Source organism: Artemia franciscana, unplaced genomic scaffold, assembly GCF_032884065.1.
Source record: "Artemia franciscana unplaced genomic scaffold, ASM3288406v1 PGA_scaffold_1180, whole genome shotgun sequence".
NCBI lineage: Eukaryota > Metazoa > Arthropoda > Branchiopoda > Anostraca > Artemiidae > Artemia > Artemia franciscana.
In genome coordinates this window covers 2,243,526-2,263,722 of record NW_027062618.1, presented here as the reverse complement: position 1 = coordinate 2,263,722, position 20,197 = coordinate 2,243,526, and the positions used below count along the sequence as shown (strand labels likewise).

Below are 20,197 nucleotides of genomic sequence, written 5' to 3'. Positions count from 1 at the left end.
CTTTTATTCAATTAGCTTTGCGAGTCAGCTTTCTCAGTCTAGGTTAAATTAGGTTATAAATATCAGAAATAGGTTAAAAACCTAACCTGTCACCATCAAACCTTGCATAACAGTGAAAAGTTGACTGACAACGCTGACTAAATCCAAGGAGAGGAAAAGTTATTTCGGAAATTGACGATAACAGACATATACCTCATAAATAGCCTATACTTTTAAATCTGGCTCCAAAAGTCATCAGCATTTGAATATTTTAAGCTCTTTGCGATATTTCGGTGATTTTAAAGGACTTGGCTTTAAAGGTTAAACTGATTATTGCTTCAATGGCATGTTTTCGTAGTTTCTTTGTTTTTTTTCGTTTTATTTTTAAGTTCATATATTTCGTTTTTCATTTTTAAGTTCATATATTCATTTTTTAGTCCATTTTTAAGTTTATATATTTCGTTTTATACTTTAAGTTCAGCCTTCAAAAGTCATCAGCATTTGAATATTTTAAGCTCTTTGCGATATTTCGGTGATTTTAAAGGACTTGGCTTTAAAGGTTAAACTGATTATTGCTTCAATGGCATGTTTTCGTAGTTTCTTTGTTTTTTTTTTCGTTTTATTTTTAAGTTCATATATTTCGTTTTTCATTTTTAAGTTCATATATTCATTTTTTAGTTCATTTTTAAGTTCATATATTTCGTTTTATACTTTAATTTCAGCCTTCAAAAGTCATCAGCATTTGAATATTTTAAGCTCCTTGCGATATTTCGGTGATTTTAAAGGACTTGGCGTTAAAGGTTAAATTGATTATTGTTTTTCAGCACTGGGCTTCAAGTTTCATCAGATGCAAAGAAACGCTGTTTTGTAGGGGGCCTTACCTCAGAGGCTAAAGAAAAGCGAGTTCAAATTCTATTGAAACTTTTACCACAGATCTTGGAATTCCTTCGAAATGACAAATCTGTTACGAAAAGGTAACTATTAATAGCATTATTGTTATTGTTCTTTTTGAGACATAATTTGTTAGATTATTATTGTTTTTAATTTTGAAATTTAAGAGATATTTATTTTTGTTTGTCTTTTTAACTTTTTTCCTTCTTTTTGTGTATACTAGGCTCTGTATTTTACGGCTGTATACATGGGATTGGAGGGGAAACGGACCCCGTTCCCAAGAGCGTAGTTTCTCCTATTTCGAAATGATTATGTTGGGTTGGGTTAGTTTTAATCCTGAGGGCTCAGTCTGATTTACCTTGGAAGCTAGGGTATGAAAACTATTTGATATGTTTTTTTTTGTATTGTAATGTAGAAATTATTTAAATATTTTGAAGTTTCAATTTTTAGTACAAAATACATTCTTGAAAAGCTTTATAATGTACCAAAAGGTTTGCGTTTGATTAAAACTATAAAACGTATTTATAAATAAATTTTTTCTAAGACTATACTCTATCCATTAAAAAAATCGATAAATTCTGAAAAAAACTTATGTTTTTTTTTATCGAAAATATTGACAAATTACTCACTAGATCATTCGGATATTTGAAAGCATCCTCGAAATCCTATTTTAAAAGGCAGAAATGAAAGTATAATATGTACATAAATATAATATAAAATAATATATAAATATAATATAATAAAAAAATGAATATAATAAGCTCCATGAAAATGGTAAAAAAAAGCATAAAAAAATAAAAGATCTCAACCTAAAAGGTTGTTCTGGACTATTCAATGTTACTGGAGTCTATAAAAATTTAGTTTGTTTCTGTGGCCTTGTATCATGTATTCGGCAAATTTATTTTGATGTAAATTAAGAGATTTTTCTTTTGTTTTTACTATTTTTCATAGCTTTATGTATTTTCTTATTATTTTCTTTTTTTGTTACTGAAAAGGGATCCCAGGGGTAGCCCAAAAATACCGGTTATTTTGCCTTAGATTTGTTTCACTAATATCAATCTTCCTTTTGTTTTTCAAGCTTTTCAATATGTACCATTATTACTAATTCTTTTTTAGGGACCTTTATTACAACCACAAGGAGCTTTATGGGACCCAAAGGGTTCTTGACTCAATGATCGAGGATATTGCCAGACTTATCAACGTTCCTCGGATTTGCTTGAGTGTGGTTGCCACTAGTAAAGGACTTGTTGCTGGAGACCTTAGTTATGTCGATTGTACCGGAAACCTAATAGACTGTTCAAATACCAAGGAAGGTATGGATGAATTTAATTTTAGATGTAGCTTAATTTTAAACATAGAAATATATTTAGTTTCTTTTTATTGAATCTAAATTAATTTTAAAATAAAAAAATAATTAATAGTAAATAATAATTAGATAAGTAAATTAAAAACTAAATAGCAAAATACTCATTTGAAATCAATCAAAATTGATTGATAAAAGCTATTTAAACTTAGATTTATTTGCAACAATTTAGCAGGTGGAATCAGAAGCATATCCTGATATCCTAGACATTCTGATATGCAACAAGCAGCAGAACTGTATAATCTAAGGAAAACATTCAAGCTACTTAGGGAAGCGACAGGCAAGTTGCCCATTTCCACAGACTCCCTGAAAGACAAAACAGACAACCTTATTCAGACGGAAAAAGACCGCCTTGAGAGATGGAAAGAACATTTTTCCGAGCTCCTTAAGCCCACAAAAGCTCCGTGTGATCTACCCGATTTCCAGAATGTACCGAAGGAGCCCTACCCGATCTACAGCCACTGTCATTTGCTGATATTCCGCGGGCACTGAAAAACATCAAAAATAACAAAGCCCCCGGAGAGGATTGCATCTCAGCAGAGATGTATAAGTCATCCCCACACTATTATGTTAGCTGAAAGACTTGATGGTTTAGGTATGGATGACAAAATATTTCCCAAAAGAATGGAAACTCTCAGTACTTATACCGGTATATAAAAAGGGAGACAAGGCAGTCTGCTCGAACCACCGAGGTATATCACTAATAGACCACGCCATGAAGGTCTTTTGCATAATTGCCCTCAATCGTTGCAAGGACGCCCAAGACAAGTTGACAAGACCAGAACAAGCAGGTTTCAGACCTGGCAGGAGTTGTCAAGAATATATTCTTTCCCCCCGCCTGATCCTACAGCTGAGCAAGAAATTTCAACTGTCTTCTTTCATCGCCTTCATCGATTTTGTTGCCGCTTTTGTCTCCGTTATCAGGACCGAGCTTTGGAAGATGATGGTGGAATACGGTGTCCCAGTAGAGCAGGTCGAGATACTCAAAGGAGCCTATGAGTCTACAGTCACAAGAGTCCGAACTGCCGACGGCGAAACAATGGAATTTAACGTTAAGTCAGGGGTCAAATAGGGGTGCCCCTTTTCGGCAGCCCTGATCAATTACATAATAGACTGGATAATGGTGATTTCGCTTTGCACCCACAAAGGGTTTGTCATCGGTCGGAGAGAAGACAACCCGATCGCCCTGACAGACCTTGACTTCACGGACGATGTGGGTCTCATGAGTAGCTCGTCGGCTGAGCTCCAAAAGATGGTCAGCGATGTATCTTGTACATCAAAGAAAGCTGGCCTCTTGATCAACAAGTCTTAAACAAAAGTCATGAAAGTAAACGCCCCAAACCACCCAGATATCCAACTGTAGGGTGAAACCATTGAGACTGTTGAAGAATTCTGCTACCTTGGTTCTATCCTAACACCGAACAGAGATGCAGAAGCTGACATCAGAGCTCGAATAGAAAAGGCATGAGGTGTCTCTACAAGCATGAAGAATTCGCTTTGCTTTGGAATAGACATGAAATTAGCATCGAAACGAAGATGAACGTCTACAAGGCAACTGTTCGATCGATCCCGCTGTACACCTGTGAAACTTGGCCTTTAAAGGCCGAAGAAACACGTTCACTAGAAGTATTCGATCATCGCTGCATGAGACACATAGTACGGGTGAGCCGATGGTCTCATATATCAAACGCTGAAGTTCGAAGGCATTGTATCCAGAAGGGCCCCCTCTCGGTAATCATAAAACAACGACGGCTGAAATTCCTGGGACAGACACTACGACGACCAGCTAGAACCATATCTCGCGATGTTCTCACCTGTGATCCCCTTCCAACTTGGAAACGGAGACCAGACGGCCAAAGAAATAATCTCTGGCAGACATTCAAGAATGAGCTGGATCCTTGGGGTGGCTTCCGCCGACACGGACGTCGTTGGGATAAGGACTGCCTGAAGACTGCAGAAGAGGCTGCTGGTGTTTCTATCGTTACGATTCAATACTAAATTTGCCTAATAACTGCTACTGCTACGAATACTTACAACTTATTGCAGCACCAAGTCGCCTGAGGCCAACACAGCTACGCACACTCCTCCTCCATCCCAATGTCTTTAAAGCCTCCCTCTTTACACCCTCCCAGGAAATTCCTGTTTCCCTTGATAGCCCCGTGGGTATATCAATCTAAGAAATGCAGGGGGTGCCAATTCACGAAAATGTAGGGGAAGGTTAAGGATTTTCTGGATTTTTTGAAATGAAGACACAAAAAAGTGTATATTTTGAATTCTGCGGATATAGCAATTTTTTTTTTTGGTAAAATACCAAAAGAAAAATGTATTTTTCAAACTAGCAGGGAGTAATCCCCTCCCCTGGCCAAACTGGTTCCCCTGGAAACAGCTATAAATATTGTTGGTCAAACAACCTTTGTTCTTTATTTAACAAAAGGGTAGACTTTTGCAAATTTTTACAGCTAAATGTGCAATTCAAGCATGCGCTTGACGTCACTGTTGCCAGATACCATCTCAAGAAACTCGGCATCGAGCTTGGCCGAGCTTTGCATGCTAACAAATTATCGTGGAACCAAGCTGCCAAAGGTCAACCCAGCTAAGAATTATTATAATAGTTTAAAAACTCATATTTGCGCCTCACGCATAACAAATTTGTCATAATTAGTTAAATCGCTACAGTTAATTGATATGTTGATTAGCACAATTTGGATTGAAACAGATTTTGAACGATGGTATATTTATTTTTTCATGTATACAGGGCTGTCCCTTTGGATAGGCTAGTTTTACGCTCTTGGGCAGCCCAGAAGAGCATTATGTTATTTTGTATGCTGTAAATGCTTTGTTCAATAAATAAATAAATATCTGCATATGATGACCTAGGAACGGAAATTACAAGAAAAGGTAAGAAAAGGCAAGGTAAACGTTTTTCTCTTTATTTTTCACCTTACCCAGGTCTCAAACCAATGGTGGTTCTGGCCTCTCTTTCGTCTGGGGCAAAATATTGATTCCCTCTCCCCATCCTATCTCCCACAAAAGTTTAAGGTAAGATCTGAAAAATATTAATTTATTAACATAGCTATTCTCAGTTAATTAATTAATTAATAATTTATTTTTAAATTAGTTCATTTTTTAAATTATTTAATTATTAATTTTTACTTTAATTGTTTCAATTATTTTCATTGAATAATTTATTAGTTTTTTTTTTTTACTAACTGTTCCTCTGTTTTATTTGAATAAAAATAAAATCTAAATAATTAAAAAATGATTATAACCGTTAGATTATTCATTTCTAATTTGCGCCCCTAAAATGTATGCGCCCAGAGTAATTGCTCTGCCCCCTAAAACTACCTCTGGCTTATACAATCATGATTTTAAGTGAGAAGCAGTGTTTTTATTATTTTTGGCGATTAGCTTAACTTCACTAAATTTTGTGGTTAGTTTTGACGATGTTTAAAATACGCGCAAATTGACTAATTTCAACTTCGACAATAAATCGGGGGTTCAAACTAGAAAAAAAAATTGTATGAAAAATTTGTAGAAAACTGAAAAATTAATAGATAGTGCTGAAGAATATTCATTATTTTTTTTCAAGACTGAAACACGGCAAAAGAATGAATTTTTTACCTTGAAAGCTGGGGAGAAAGTACCCGAAGATTGTAGGACTGGTAGATAAGGCAGAATTAGGCCAACCTCCCATGTCAGCTTGACCGATGTCGTATTAAAATTTTTCACATATTTATTAAAAATGTTTTGAAGCTATTTTATTTGAAATAAGTCTAAAAAAAATCCTCAGTGTCATCTAAAGCTGCCGCGAAAAACATTTGGCTTAAGCCCTAAAACATTTTCTTGCGGAAATTTGCAATTCAATAGTTAAAGTCAAATTCATTAATAGTAAGAAAAAAGTCACAACTTTGTGAAAGCCAAGTTAGTCTCTGTCTGTATGCAGCGCTGTATTACTGCTTTTGACCCCCCTCCCCCAAATTTTTTCTGACTTGTAAAAATCAACAAAAATGTATATATACAAATTTTTGATGAGGTTTGTATTTTTATTTAACGTCACTCCAACCGAACAAAAATACTCCCCCCTCCCCCGTTAGATACGGCCTTGACATCTAGCTAAATTTATGTCGTACAGCTAGCTAATTTAGCTAGCTTATTATAAAAAAGATTCAAATCCATTTTTCAGTTTAAGTCCAACTTTCTAATATATTTGCCACTCTCCCGACATACTATCCAGTATATTTCCCAACTATCAAATATATTGGAAAATTTTCTATTATAATGGAAATTTTCCATAATAATGGAAGAACCGAGCGTGCTGAACCTGAAAGAACCTCAACACAACTATTCCATTTTAATTCAAAACTCAACGGACTCGGTCGAGGCCTTTGGGCTCGATCTCGTGGTCTAATTTATGTTATACAGCACTCAGCACGTGGCAGGCTTCTATGTATGGAATCGCAATGTCGCTTGTCTTCTAACCGCAGACAATTTGTTGTCTTTTAATATTGCGGTCTTTTCAAAGATATATGATTATTAAAGTAAGTCTGATTTCTAACAGTGATATTTGCTAACAACACCTAGACAAATCTTTGATGCGTTTTGTATTTTTTGTAATTCCCTCCCCCGAACAAACCTCCTCCCCGTTGGATACGGTCTTGACATCTTATACAGCTGCTAATTTTATTTTTAGGAATTTTGATATCAAGTGATGTAGATTCGTATTCTCAGATTCAAACAAAAGGAGCCAAAGTGATATTAGTTGTTGAAAAAGATGCTGTTTTTCAAAGAATTCTTGCTGATTCCGTTATGGATCATATTGGTCATGCTATTATCATTACGGTACTTTTTTTCCATTTTATTTGTCTTTGATTTTTTTTTTATAGCTCTGCTTTTTAAAGAAGTGGTCAAACTATTCTCTTTCAGTCACAGAATAATAGAAATAAGTTTTTTGGTAAAGATTTTGTATTTAGTAGATGGGAGGTCAAAATGTTATCTCTTCAAAATTTGGGCAAAGAATAAACAATTGCTTTTTTATTATGAGAATATTTTGAACTACTTCTGTGCACTTTTTTGGAAAAAAGTGCTCTTTTTAGAGGAATGGTCAAGCTATTCTCTTTCAGTCACAGAATGATAGAAAAGTTATTTTTGTAAAAATTTTATGTTCATTAGATGTTTTGATTTCAAATATTGTATCCAAATATTTTTGTGAAGAATAAACAATCGTGTCTTTTTTTTATTGCGAGAATATTTGGGACCATTCCCGTCCACTCCTTCTGGATGTAATTTTTATTTGCATTCTTTGTCAATTCCTTCACTTTTTATTTTTTTCTCATTTTATTTGTCTATAAAAGTTCATTTTGTTTTTCTTTTGTATAAGGCCGTGCTTTTTTGAGACATGGTCAAATTATTCTTCGTCAGTCACAGAACGATAGAAAAGTTATTTTTGCAAAAATTTTGTGTTCATTAGATGTTTTGATTTCAAATATTGTATCCAAATATTTTTGTGAAGAATAAACAATCGTGTCTTTTTTTTTTATTGCGAGAATATTTGGGACCATTCCCGTGCACACTTCCTGGATATAATTTTTATTTGCATTCTTTGTCAATTCCTTCACTTTTTATTTTTCTCTCATTTTATTTGTCTATAAAAGTTCATTTTGTTTTTCTTTTGTAAAAGGCCGTGCATTTTAGAGATGGTCAAATTATCCTCCGTCAGTCACAGAAAAAGAGAAAAAGTTTTAGAAAAAATTTCGTATTTAATATGTGAGAGAGCAAAATATTATACTTAAAATTTGGGATGAAGAATAAACACGCTTTTATTTTTTCATTGTGAAAATCCTTGGCACCACTTCTGTGCGCACTTTTTGGAATTTTCGGTATTCTTTGAATCCCTATTAAAAATTTTTCGCCCTCCTTATTATTTCCTTCACTTTCCGTAGTTAACCACCCACCTACCACCCACGTTACCCACCCATTAAGCTTTCCGCGGTTAACCTTCACCTACCATAAGTTAACCGACAATCAAATCGGTAAAATTACCATTTTTCTCATTTATAACCAGTTCAGTGAATATTGTTTCGTTCTGACGGAGAACACACGACTTAGGTTTCCACGATTAGGCCTTTTCCCATATTTTTTTTTCTGGGGGGGGGGGGTTGAGCAAACACTTAAAGCTATGCATACTGGTGAACAGTTTCGCCTCCAAGTTAAGGTGTATAATTTAATGTATGCCAGAAGGCTAAAAGAACGCATCTTAATATCCAAATTGTCCAACTCTCCATGAACATTCAGATAAAATATAAAGGGGTAAATGGGGAGGGGGGGGGGGTAGGAATTAATCTATCATCTTCCTTATTAAGACCATCTCCCGTCATTAAGACCAAGCCTGACTAAGGGTGCTGCGGGGTAAAAACCTCTCTTCTTGTTGGGATTCTGACATTTAGATAAGGTACACTATTTAACGGATACCAATGAAAACAAAAATTGTTGCTTTGAATTTGGCTTTGCTCATTTTAGTGATTTTGTGTCTAGGGATGCTCGAGTTCAGTGTCTAGGGGTGCATTATGGAATTCAATTAGCCTCTATGAATATAAATTATTTGACATTACCTTGATCCAAAAATAATGGATATAAACAATTTTAGCCATTTACGTGCTCGTAAGTAGTCAAAGGGGCTTACATCTATTTGCTACCGAATATTTTTCTTTTTCTGTAAAATAAAACGTTGTTTTTAGAGAAAAGGATCTACGTTTCTCATCGTTGCCATTAAATATTTTAAGGATATTGAACACAACGTTTTTATCGTTTTTTCTCCTTCTTCTGTAAAATAAAACGTCTTTTTTTTTAGGGAAAATGATATTGAATACATCGTTTTTCATCGTTGCTATCGAATATTTTTCTTCTTCTGTAAACTTAAACTTCTTTTTTTAGGAAAAAGGATATTGAATACAATGTTTTTCATCGTTGCTATCAAAATTTTTCGTCTTCAGTAAAATAAAACGTCTTTTTTTTTTAGGGAAAAGGATATTGAATATAATGCTTTTTCGTCGTTTCTATCGAATATTTTTCTTCTTCTGTAAACTAAAATGTATTTTTTTAGAGATAAGGAAATTGAATACAACGTTTTTCGTCATTGCTATTAAATATTTTTCTTCTTCTGTTAACTAAAACCACTTTTTTTAGGGAAAAGGATATTGATTACAACGCTTTTCATCGCTGCTATCAAACATATTTTTCTTCTTCTGCAAATCATTTGCTTGGTTTTTTAGGGATAAGAAAATTGAATATTCATCGTTGCTGTTAAATATGTTCCTTTTTCTGTTAACTAAATCGTCTGTTTTTTAGGGAAAAGGATATTGAATACAACATTTTTCATCGTTGCTATCAAATATTTTTCTTCTTCTGTAAAATAAAATGTTTTGTTTTTTAGGGAAAAGGATATCCAGATCAGGGCACTCGGCGATTAGTTCGTCGTCTCTGGGATGATTTGAAACTACCTGTTTTTGCTTTAGTTGATGCTGACCCACACGGCGTGGAGATATTTTTTACTTACAAATACGGATCTATGGTAAGTGACTTAAGTTACTATGGTAACTTAATGTTAATATGACTTAAGTGAATATGGTAAGGGCTTAAATTACATCTTTGTTGTCAGATACGACCTAAAATAATCTGTTATTTTCACCCTCCTGGGGTAACTGTTAAAACCATCGACTAAGTTGTTTTCAAAGAGGACATCAATAGGGTATCTGTGATCAAATTTCCTGAATAAATCTGGTGATCGAATTCACCAAAATAAAGACTAGCAATTGCCAAGAAGGCTCTGAAATATCGACATACTTCCAAAAAAACGGATATCACCAAGGCAGATATGAAGGGGGTGCTGGATTTTCCAGCGTTATTAAAAAAATACAAATAGAAATAAAAAAAATCAACTGAAAGTAAGGAGCAACATTAAAACTTAAAACGAACAGAAATTATTTCCGTAAATGAGGGGGTTCGTCCCATCCTCAATACTTCGCTCTTTATACTAAGTTATTTCTAGTAATTTCAAAAGCGCTATTTATTCTAATTAAACGGCACTTGTGATTCAGGGGTCATTCTTAAAGAATAGGAACAAAATTCGACTTTAGTGTAAAGAGTGAGGCATCGAGGGGGGGGGGGCGAAACCCTCACACACTTAATAAAAATATACGAATATACAAGTTCATTACGTAAGTTTATTTGTAATCTAGGTATATTATTACTAATAAAAATGTTCGTAAATAAAATTAAAAGTTCTAGCGGCCTTTTTAAGTAACTAAAAAAATTGAAGGGTAACTAGGTCCCCCCCCCCTGCCCCTTTTTTTCAAAATCATCCGATTAAAACTTTGAGAAAGCCAATTAGCGAAAAAAGTAAAGTTAATGTGCAAATTTCGTTTTAATTGTTCATGTACGGTGAGCCAAAATCAAAACCTGCATTAATTCAAAAACGCTAAGAAATTAAATAAAAAAAAAACAAAACAAGTTTTTTCAACTGAATGTAAGGATCAAGATTAAAAGTTAAAGCGAGCAGAAATCATTATGTATATGAGGGGTTTGTCCCCTCCTCAATACCTCGTTCTTTACGCTAAAGTATTTTTAGTAATTTCAAAAGAGCTATTTATTCTAATTAAACGGCCTTTTTGATTCAGGGATCATTCTTAAAGAATTGAAACAAAATTCGAAATTTAGTGTAAAGAGCGAGGTATTGACGAGGGGGTGAATATTGACGAGAACATGATGATTACATATCATCTATGTAGTAAAATATACGAATATAGAAGTTCGTTACGTAAGTTAATTTGTAAGTTATGCATATTTATTGCGAATAAGAACCTTCGTAAATAAAGTTAAGATTTCTAGTGGCATTTTTTAGTAATAAAAAAATGGAGGGCAACTAGGCCCCCTCCCCGCCCCTATTTTCGGCTGTCCCCTCCTCAACGCCCCGCTCTTTACGCTAAAGTTTGACTCTTTCTCATAGCTCTACTTTTCAAAATAATAAGAAACTTCAGCGTAGAGAGCGGGGCGTTGAGGAAGGGACAGTCTCTTTCATACACGGAATAATTTCTGTTCATCTTAAGTTTTAATGTCGCTCCTTACTTCCAGTTGAAAAAACTTGTTTTTTTTTTATTTAATTCTTGGGAAGAAAGTCAAAGGTTATTAAAGGAATGAAAATTATTACCGATTCAGAAAATTTGTTTGATAAAATCATCAACTAAAAAATGGAGAAACTCTTAAGCGAAATGAAAGTGGAAAATAAATATAATCGAACTATTAGGAAAGAAGATTTAGTCATTGGATTGGAATACACAATTAAAGCAATGAAATCTGCTACAGCTAAATATGGAAAGAAAATTGTTATTTTTATTGATTTTAAAGGTGGAACGGTTGATAAATTGAAAAAATTTGCTAAAGGTAAAGGTTATTGAAAGAAAAGGGAAAGATAACAATTACTTAGAAATTGATATCCAACTATCCACTAAATATTAAATCGTATTAAATTGTTACATTTTATCAGTAGTATAGCAAGAATGGAATATAATTAAACTCTTATTTCACAAATTCTTATTTCGCAAGACCTGTTTTGATTTTGAAGCTAATGATGGTAAATTGTACAAATGTTGGAAAATTTCATTCAAAATGGTGTGAATTCAATTGAAAATAGGGTAAATTGATGGGGTGATCTGTTTGGGGCCTAAAACCCGTGTTAACGTTCCGAAAAAGCATAAAAATGAAACCAATCTTTGGTTTCCAAGGACCTGTTTTAATGTTGAATGTCGGGATGGAAACCGTTCAAAATATTTAATATTTCATGTTAAAATGATGTAAAATTGACTGAAAATGATGTAAATTGAATGGATGAGATGGGTGGTCCAGAATCGGTAATTACTGTAGGCTACTATTACTAGGAATTACGGATATAATGTAGGCTATGAATATCAGGCACGCATAATTTTTTTTAAGGGGGGGGGAGGGGGTAATTTTTGAACTAGCAAAACGGAAAAATGGCGAACGATTTGGAACCTATTAAAATTTGTGAGGAAAACATTAAAAATCATGAGATATGGCTCATGCCCAAGCCGCTCTTCTTATGCTTTTGTCCAACCTTCACGGGTCATAGATGAAAAAAAAAAATGCTTGTTAATTTCTTTTAATGGATTTCTAAAGTGAAGGCTAAAACAAACTATTTTGAACGGGTCTTCTCCACATAAAATTCTAAAGCAATATCTGGGTACGTTTATGAAAGCAGTACAGATTCTTCTATGCTTTTTGAAGTTTCATTACAAGATCTGGTCATATGGGTTTGTTACAAAGCTTTGTAACCTTGACTAGGAAAGGAAGCAGATATGACTGAATCAGAGACCCACCCATGGGGGTGGAGGCTCTGAGTTTGCGCCCCTTCCTCTGGGATCCTAAATATTCCTAAATTTCTCGACACTGCTTATTCAAACTATGGATAAAATGTGTTTTTTTTTGTTTAAAAGATATAAACTGTTCTTTTTTTCCTTTTGGTAGACGCTATAAAAATGTTTTTTTTTTCAGAGTATGGCTAAAGAATGCAAGCGTCTAGCCACCCCAGCCATGAAGTGCATTGGAGTTCATCCTAGTGACTTTGAGCGGCTTTTGGTTTCAAAAGACAGCCTCCTCCCTCTTAGTCCTCAGGATATTCGCAAGATAACCGCCCTTGAATCCCGTCCATATATCAAAGATGATAATGAGTGGAAGAATCAGGTGCCGTATATAGTTGACTGAAAATGCTAAATGCTTTGGTTTTCTTTTCTAATACAAAGGAGCAGAAACGCACTCAGATTGAGGGTGGCCTCAATACCCCTACCCCTGAATTCACACAAACACAACTTAGAAACAAAAGCGAAATTTTTCTCAAGAGTGGAATTCAATTCAGTGAATATTTCGGCCCTCTCAATTCAGTGAATATGTCCAAGGGCCTTCTTCAGCACAGCACCAATATATATATATATATATATATATATATATCCTGGTTGAACTTCGTTGAAGTAGCCTAAGGATGCTGAGACTGTTTAAAAAATTTGTTTTAAAAGTTTTAGTTACTACTGTTACATGTTACTGCAACATGTTTAGTCACTACTACTACTGTGACTACTATTACAACTACGCCTAAGGGCAGGAAAGTGAAATTTTCATGAAATTTTGAGGGGGGAAAGATAAACCTGAATCCACAATAAATGAATTTGGTCCACAATAAATGAAATTCTTTCAAAAAAAGGAATTCAAGATCTGTACCTCTTAACCTTAAGGACATCAGTGGCAGATTAATTGACCCAAGTTCAGTACCGGATGCTTTTAATAATTATTTCACTAATATGCCAAATGCTAACTCCTTTTCCTTCTCCCAGTCAGTACAACCTAGCAAGAATCCTTGATCCATGTTTTTCTCTCCAACTGATCGTAAAGAGGTGCTTCAAGTTATCAAATGTCTCTCTAATAGTAGTACACCTGACTTCTTTGGCATAAGTAATAAGCTTCTTAGAACCATATCTTCCTATGTTTGTGAACCCATTGTGAACATAGCAAACCTGTCCATGACCAATGGAGTCTTCCCAGAAATATTTAAATCAGCAATTGTTATCCCGATTCATAAAAAAGGCGATCCGCCTGAGATAAGTAATTATCGTCCAATCTCACTTCTCCCAGTTATATCTAAAGTGCTCGAGAGAATTATATACCTACGTCTTTCTCCCTTTTTATTTGGGATTCATTCTTCAGATTCGTTGATTTCTCCTCATCAATATGGCTTCCGTTCCAAATTTTCAACTGCTCGTGCACTAATAGACGCCACACAGTTTATACGTTCCCAACTTGACCTTAAAAATACTGTATTGGGCTTATTTCTGGATTTTTCTAAGGCCTTTGATATGGTTGATCACAGTGTTTTATTAAGTAAACTCAACAACTTAGGGATTCGTGGAGTTCCTTTCTCATGGTTTGGCTCTTATCTCTCTGGTAGAGTACAGAGTGAGTCTGGGCGGGGTGACTTCACATCCCCTACCTGTCCGGAGGGGCGTCCCACAGGGCTCTGTTCTTGGTCCAATACTTTTTCTCCTTTATATTAATGATTTGGTTACGGACCTGGGTCCATCAGTGCACCCAGTGCTTTTTGCTGACGATAGCAACTTTTTCATCACCGGTCCTAATTTACCATCCTAATTACCTAATTACTAATTACAATCCTAATTTACCTACCTAATTTACCATCCATCGTCGCCTCTACTCAAACCCTTCTGAATAGAGTACAGGAGTGGTGTCTAGTTAACTGCATGACCGTTAACATCAAGAAAAGTCAGGTTGTATTATTTCGAACCCCTTACAAAAAAAATGAAGCTCAGCATCATTTTTCATCATCTCATCATCATCATCATCAGTCCACATAGACTCCTCCCTATCATTTGCAACACATGTGTCCTACATCAGAGCCATAATTTTGTGACAGGTAAGTATGATTAATCGTGCGAATTATTTTCTTCCTCCCGATATCCTTGTCACCCTTTATCACTCTTATTTACCCATATATCTCATACTGTGGATCTGTTTGGGGCAACACTTTTCCTTCAGTTACCAATAAATTAAAATCTGCCCAAAACCATCAAAGCAGTTTCTCGGCTGCCCCGACTATATCCCACCCAGGACTTGTACTCCGATTTTGGTATTGAACAAATCATCAAAAAATTAAATCTATACCTTGCATACTCCGCTTACCATAAAAATCTTCCTCCTCAATTATTATCTTATTTTAATATTAATAATTCTGAAGGCCTCTGTCTCCATTCATCCAACCGTTCCTTCATTGTCCCCAAGTGTGTCTCTAGTTCCGCCCAGCGATCCCCCATTTATAAATCTATACTTCAATGGAATATAATACCCTCCAGTGTCGAGCTATCCATAAGTTTTCGCGCGCTGTATAACAATGTACTAAAATTTTGATATTATAACTCTCTAAATTCTTATTCAATTTGCTTTAATTACCCATGTTTTCTCTTTTCTTTTTTTTTCTCTCTTCTTCATTTTCAATTTTTGTGGTTATGGTCCTCAACAAGTTCGCTTCCAGGATCCTTATTATTGGTGTTACATTTTTTTTTATTTGAATAAATTGAAATTGAATTGAATTGAATCAGAACATGCCCTCTGTATTCAGGTTATCAAAAGGGTGTAACAGCAATATCTTAAGAACAGTTTGGCATGTGAAATTGAAAAAAAAATATTTGCATCCTAATACCACTGCTTCTACTCATACTACTCCTACTGTTACTATTACTACTGCTTCTGTTAATACTATTGCCACTAAAGCTTAGGTCACTACAATTAATACTACAGCTACTACTACTACTGCATTTAAAACTAAGGATAATCAGACGAAAAATTTGGGGATATATAGATACTGTATGGAACTAAATCAAAACACACTATGCCCACACAGGTTGTCAAGCGGGCGCAGCGGAAATGCTTCAGGGATGGTTGATGGTATTTATTAAGCTGAAACTTTCAGCGTGTGTTGAAGGGTTTGTTAAAGAAACCCAAGGTCCTATGCGCATACTGCTACTAATGCTGCTACAACTATTGTTACTGCACGAGCTAAGTGTATTAAGGTGAAGCTTTTAAGGAATATTTAGGCGGTTGTTGAACTAAATCAAAATACTATGAGCATGTGGTCTTTCAAAAAGACGACAAAGCAATATCTGAAGAACAACTTGTATTTGTAATTTAGACCTTTAAGGGTAAGTTGTGGGGGATTTTGAACTAGCCGTAAGGTAGTATATTTATACTTTTAATACTACCACAACTGTCAATTTAATTAAAGGAACAACCTGTATGCATGCAGGTTTTCAGAAGGGCATATAAGCAATAACATAGGCAGCACCACTCTATAATAGCTAGAAATATCATTGGGACTTTTAAAGGAGCTAATTCAATTATAAATTAAAAGTTCTGGGCCCCGTTTTAAGAGTAAAAAGAGACTGTAGGGCAAGCAGTCCTTCTCTCAAGCCCATTTATTTTCCGAACGCATCCAGTCAAAATTTTGAGACAGCCATTTTGTTCAGCAGGGTAGAACGGTCCAGTAACTATGTCTTTAGGTATATAAGGCATGCCAACCCCCTACAATTATGCAAAATTAAAAAATAGAATGTGTACTTTAAAATTGATGGTTGCCGATAAGACACCTCAGCAATATACCGAGAACGGATGAGGGCATTAAATTGAAACTTTTGGGGATACTACTATAGTTATTTCGGTTCTCGATAAACGGTTTCTATAAATAAACAAAGTGTCAGTGTATCCAGGTTGTCAAAGATCATAGATAGAATCTTTTGGGAATGAAATTAAGTTTTATTTCTTAGGTTATCTTCAAAAGCAATAAAATTAAATTAAAAAAAATACTATTTGTTTCAGGATTAAAAAATGTTGAAAAGCTTTCTCCAAAATACAGATGCTATGGATTTTTATAGAACAAAACTGAAAACATATAAAATATTATTTTTTCCATGAAAAAGACTATGTCAATAAAAAACGAACAGAAATTAATTAAAAAAGATTTTTCCACAAAACAATTTTTTAAAAGAAAAGTAAAGAGCTCTTTTAAGCCAAGAATGAGCAAAAATAAAGTCGAATAATCTTCCACGCGTAAAACTACCACAAATCGCCATCAATAAATAAATGAAACTCAAACGAACAGAAATTATAATAAATAGCCGAATCAAACTCAAAACGAGCAAAAATTAACATGAGTAGGGCTGATAACCCCCATACCTTCTCAAGACCAGAACACAATTTGCGCTTTACTGAAAACAATATACTTTGAAATGTTTTAACTTTTCTTATTTTCGTAAATAAAAATTATCCAACCTTTTAGGAATAAATATCAGTATATGTCATTTAAACTGACAATCTACAGTCATTTGTTATTTTATTGTTGCTTTTTTCAGCAATAAAGCGCAAATTGTGTTCTGATCATGTGAAGCTAGGGCTGATAACCCCCATACCTTCTCAAGACCAAAACACAATTTGCAGTTTACTAAAAACGAAATACTTTTAAATATTTTAACTTTTCTTACTTTCATAAATAAAAAATCATCAAAACTTTAAGGAATAAATAGTAGTATATGTCAATTAAACTGACAATCCAGAATCATCTGTTATTTTCGTGTTGTTTTTTTTTCTTTTTTTTCATGTTGTGGGCAGCCATTTTTGACCACACGTCTCATACATGATCTATATAGAGGGATAACCGAGCTGGATGGAAGTCTTCAGAAGTCCTTCAGTCGGCCCTACTCTTGGTGCCGTAGAGTGATGCCAAATGAGTATCGAGAAATGAATCATATAGTGGGTAGCCATTGTCAGCAGCACGACTCACGTAGAGAGATGTTCGGGCTGGATGGAAGTCTTCAGCAGTCCTTCAGTCAGCCCTACTCTTGGCACCGTAGAGTAATGCCAAGTGAGTATCGAGAACCCAAGCATCTAGTAGGCAGCAATTGTCAGCAATACGACTCATATAGAGGGATATTTGGACTGGATGGAAGGGGACTTACTGTAGAGAAGTCTCAACTTTCTGCTACAAGATGATCATCAGCCAATCAAAGACTAATCCCTAAGAGGAAAAGATCATCAAGTCTCTAAGATAACTTTATTCTCAAACGTAGTCAGCGTGACCGTGTAATCAAATGAAGTCATCAAATCGAATGATGTAATCAAATTAAATCAATGACGTAATCAAATTAAAAGAAGATGACATAAGAAGGAGCATTACATCGTTAAAAAAAGGTTTATAGGCACAACCTCTTCTAAAATATTTTTTTTTTAAATACTGCGTTTTTATTCATGCATTTAGTTCTCAAGTTGATTTGCCTGGTAAAAAGCTTGTTTGATAATTAGTCAAACCTACTCTTTTCCAAAAATTGCTGTATCTTTCTCGTTTCTACGTGTGAAATATCAAAGGGAATGTCATGTCAGAAATGTGAAATGTCAAAGAGAAAAAAAAACAAATAAATGTATGTAACACTTAAATTACGTAACCATGTCAACCCTTTTTTAATTGTTGGTGCGATAAGGGAGAGCTGTTAAAGAATTTACTTCTAAACGTTAGTCTTTCTTTACAAAAATCAATCCTTTTTGTGTAAAAATTTTGTCGAGAAGATATTATATATTTTCGTTTTTCTTTAAGAATAATTATTCAACATCTGAACTGCCATCTTAAGCATAATTTTCTCTTCTTTTAAAAACATATTTTTCATATATTTTAAACGAGGGAAAATAAATTGCTCTTAACCTTTGATAGGAAAGCATTGAAATTGATCTTACAGATGCTTTATTAAACGGTGCGATCAACGGCTCGATTAAAATGCTTTTTTCCAAATTTAGGGCTTTTTGAAGCATGCCATTCAGGCTTTAGAAGATAATCCTCACTAATGAAAATGTCGTCCAACCCCCCCCCCCAAAAAAAAACAAATGGGGCTTAAAGATGCATTTTATGGCATTTAGGACAAGACACATACGCAAAGAGAGGTCTCCCTCCCTGATTAGATGTTAGTAATTGTTTTGGGAATTAGCCCCCCTCCCTAAAATTCGCGTGGACGTGTGTGTCCCATAATCAGGAAAAGAACTAACAAATTGAAACGAGCCTTTTGGGGCTATAATTAAATTTAAATACTCACTTTGAAATTTCGCATTTCATAATTGTGACTCCTACGATTAAGATGGTAATAAAAATCGATTACGATGGTAATAAAAGTCGATTACGATGGTAATATGATTTTATGAATTTCAGATCAGTATCATGAAGCGCCTTGGAGTCAAAGCAGAGATTGAAGCATTGGTTAGTATTTCTCCTAAGTTTCTCACAGAAGTCTATTTGCCGTCCAAAATTAGAGCCAAAGGATGGATTTGATTTTTGAGCTCTTTTTCATTCCTTTTTTTATTATTTAGCAATTTTCAATATTTTTTACTCGCTTCTTTGTTATATGTTGATTTTCAAAGAGGAAATAAAATGATTTATGTATAGTATGATGTTCAAACGGCAAGGAATTTCTTATGAGGAAATAGCCGACCGCATGGCAAATTCGCTCGTCCATGTATTTGGCGAAGTTTTTATTTTGAAAATGTTGACTGCTGCTACTTTCTCAATGCCTTGCTTTTTTTGCTATTTCAGATATATTATAAACGTAAGTACTTTGCACGAAGAAAATCTGCAAAAAACTCTGATTTGACCAGAGACGGGCCCTGAGCTTAGACCGTGGAAATTATGCCTATCTACCCCTCCTTGCCTCATGGGTCTAAAACTACGTTTTAATTTGAGTTTTTTTTTTTTTATTTGCCAGGTGATCACATCGGAATCAATGACCGCTTAATAAGTTTCTCAGTCGGACGAACCGCTTCATATGTAGAGTATCTTGATTATTGACCATTTTCAGCATGACTTGGTCAACTGGGACTGAAAGCCAATAACCAATAGAAAAAAATTCTTTGATGGGACGCGAGTGATTCAAACCACTTCAGTTCTAGCAAAGACGACGCTCGAAAGCTCCTCAGGGTGGCAAGTTGTTACTTGTAGAATATCAAGATAATTGATGAGGGGCTTAGTTTCCACATATACAATCAGGCCTGGATTTATCAATAGGCTCACTAGGCCTGAGCCTGTAGGCGCGCATTGCCAGGGGCGCAACAAATTCTCTCTTGACAAAAACTGGAATCGTTTGATGCGGTCAAAGTGCCCGTTACCTTCCGCTGGTTATTCACAGAAAAGTGATTTTAAAACAACACAGAAATTTCGGGGCCACTTATACACCGTCACATGTTTCCCAAGAATGGCAGCGGAGAGTTCGGTATCACTTCTCTCTTTCATTACTTGTGGATCATCAGTTGTGTTCTGTTCAGTGTTTCCCCTATCCCTGAATTTTCGGGCATTTCCCCGAAAAC

The 20,197-nt window shown here is 34.8% G+C and overlaps 1 protein-coding gene across 3 annotated transcripts in view; it reads left to right on the top strand.

The window, feature by feature from the left end:
- The window catches only part of LOC136041242 (meiotic recombination protein SPO11-like), a 62,673-nt gene extending 43,391 nt beyond the window's left edge, over window positions 1–19,282 (top strand). For all 3 annotated transcript variants that reach the window (XM_065725846.1, XM_065725845.1, XM_065725847.1), the window contains exons 3-8: window positions 804–953; window positions 1,987–2,183; window positions 6,924–7,072; window positions 9,663–9,800; window positions 12,797–12,985; window positions 19,050–19,282. In XM_065725846.1, the coding sequence (XP_065581918.1) occupies window positions 804–953; window positions 1,987–2,183; window positions 6,924–7,072; window positions 9,663–9,800; window positions 12,797–12,985; window positions 19,050–19,169 (943 nt within the window). In that variant the 3' untranslated portion in view covers window positions 19,170–19,282. The remainder of the gene's footprint in view (window positions 1–803; window positions 954–1,986; window positions 2,184–6,923; window positions 7,073–9,662; window positions 9,801–12,796; window positions 12,986–19,049) is intronic.
- Window positions 19,283–20,197: the final 915 nt, after the last annotated feature.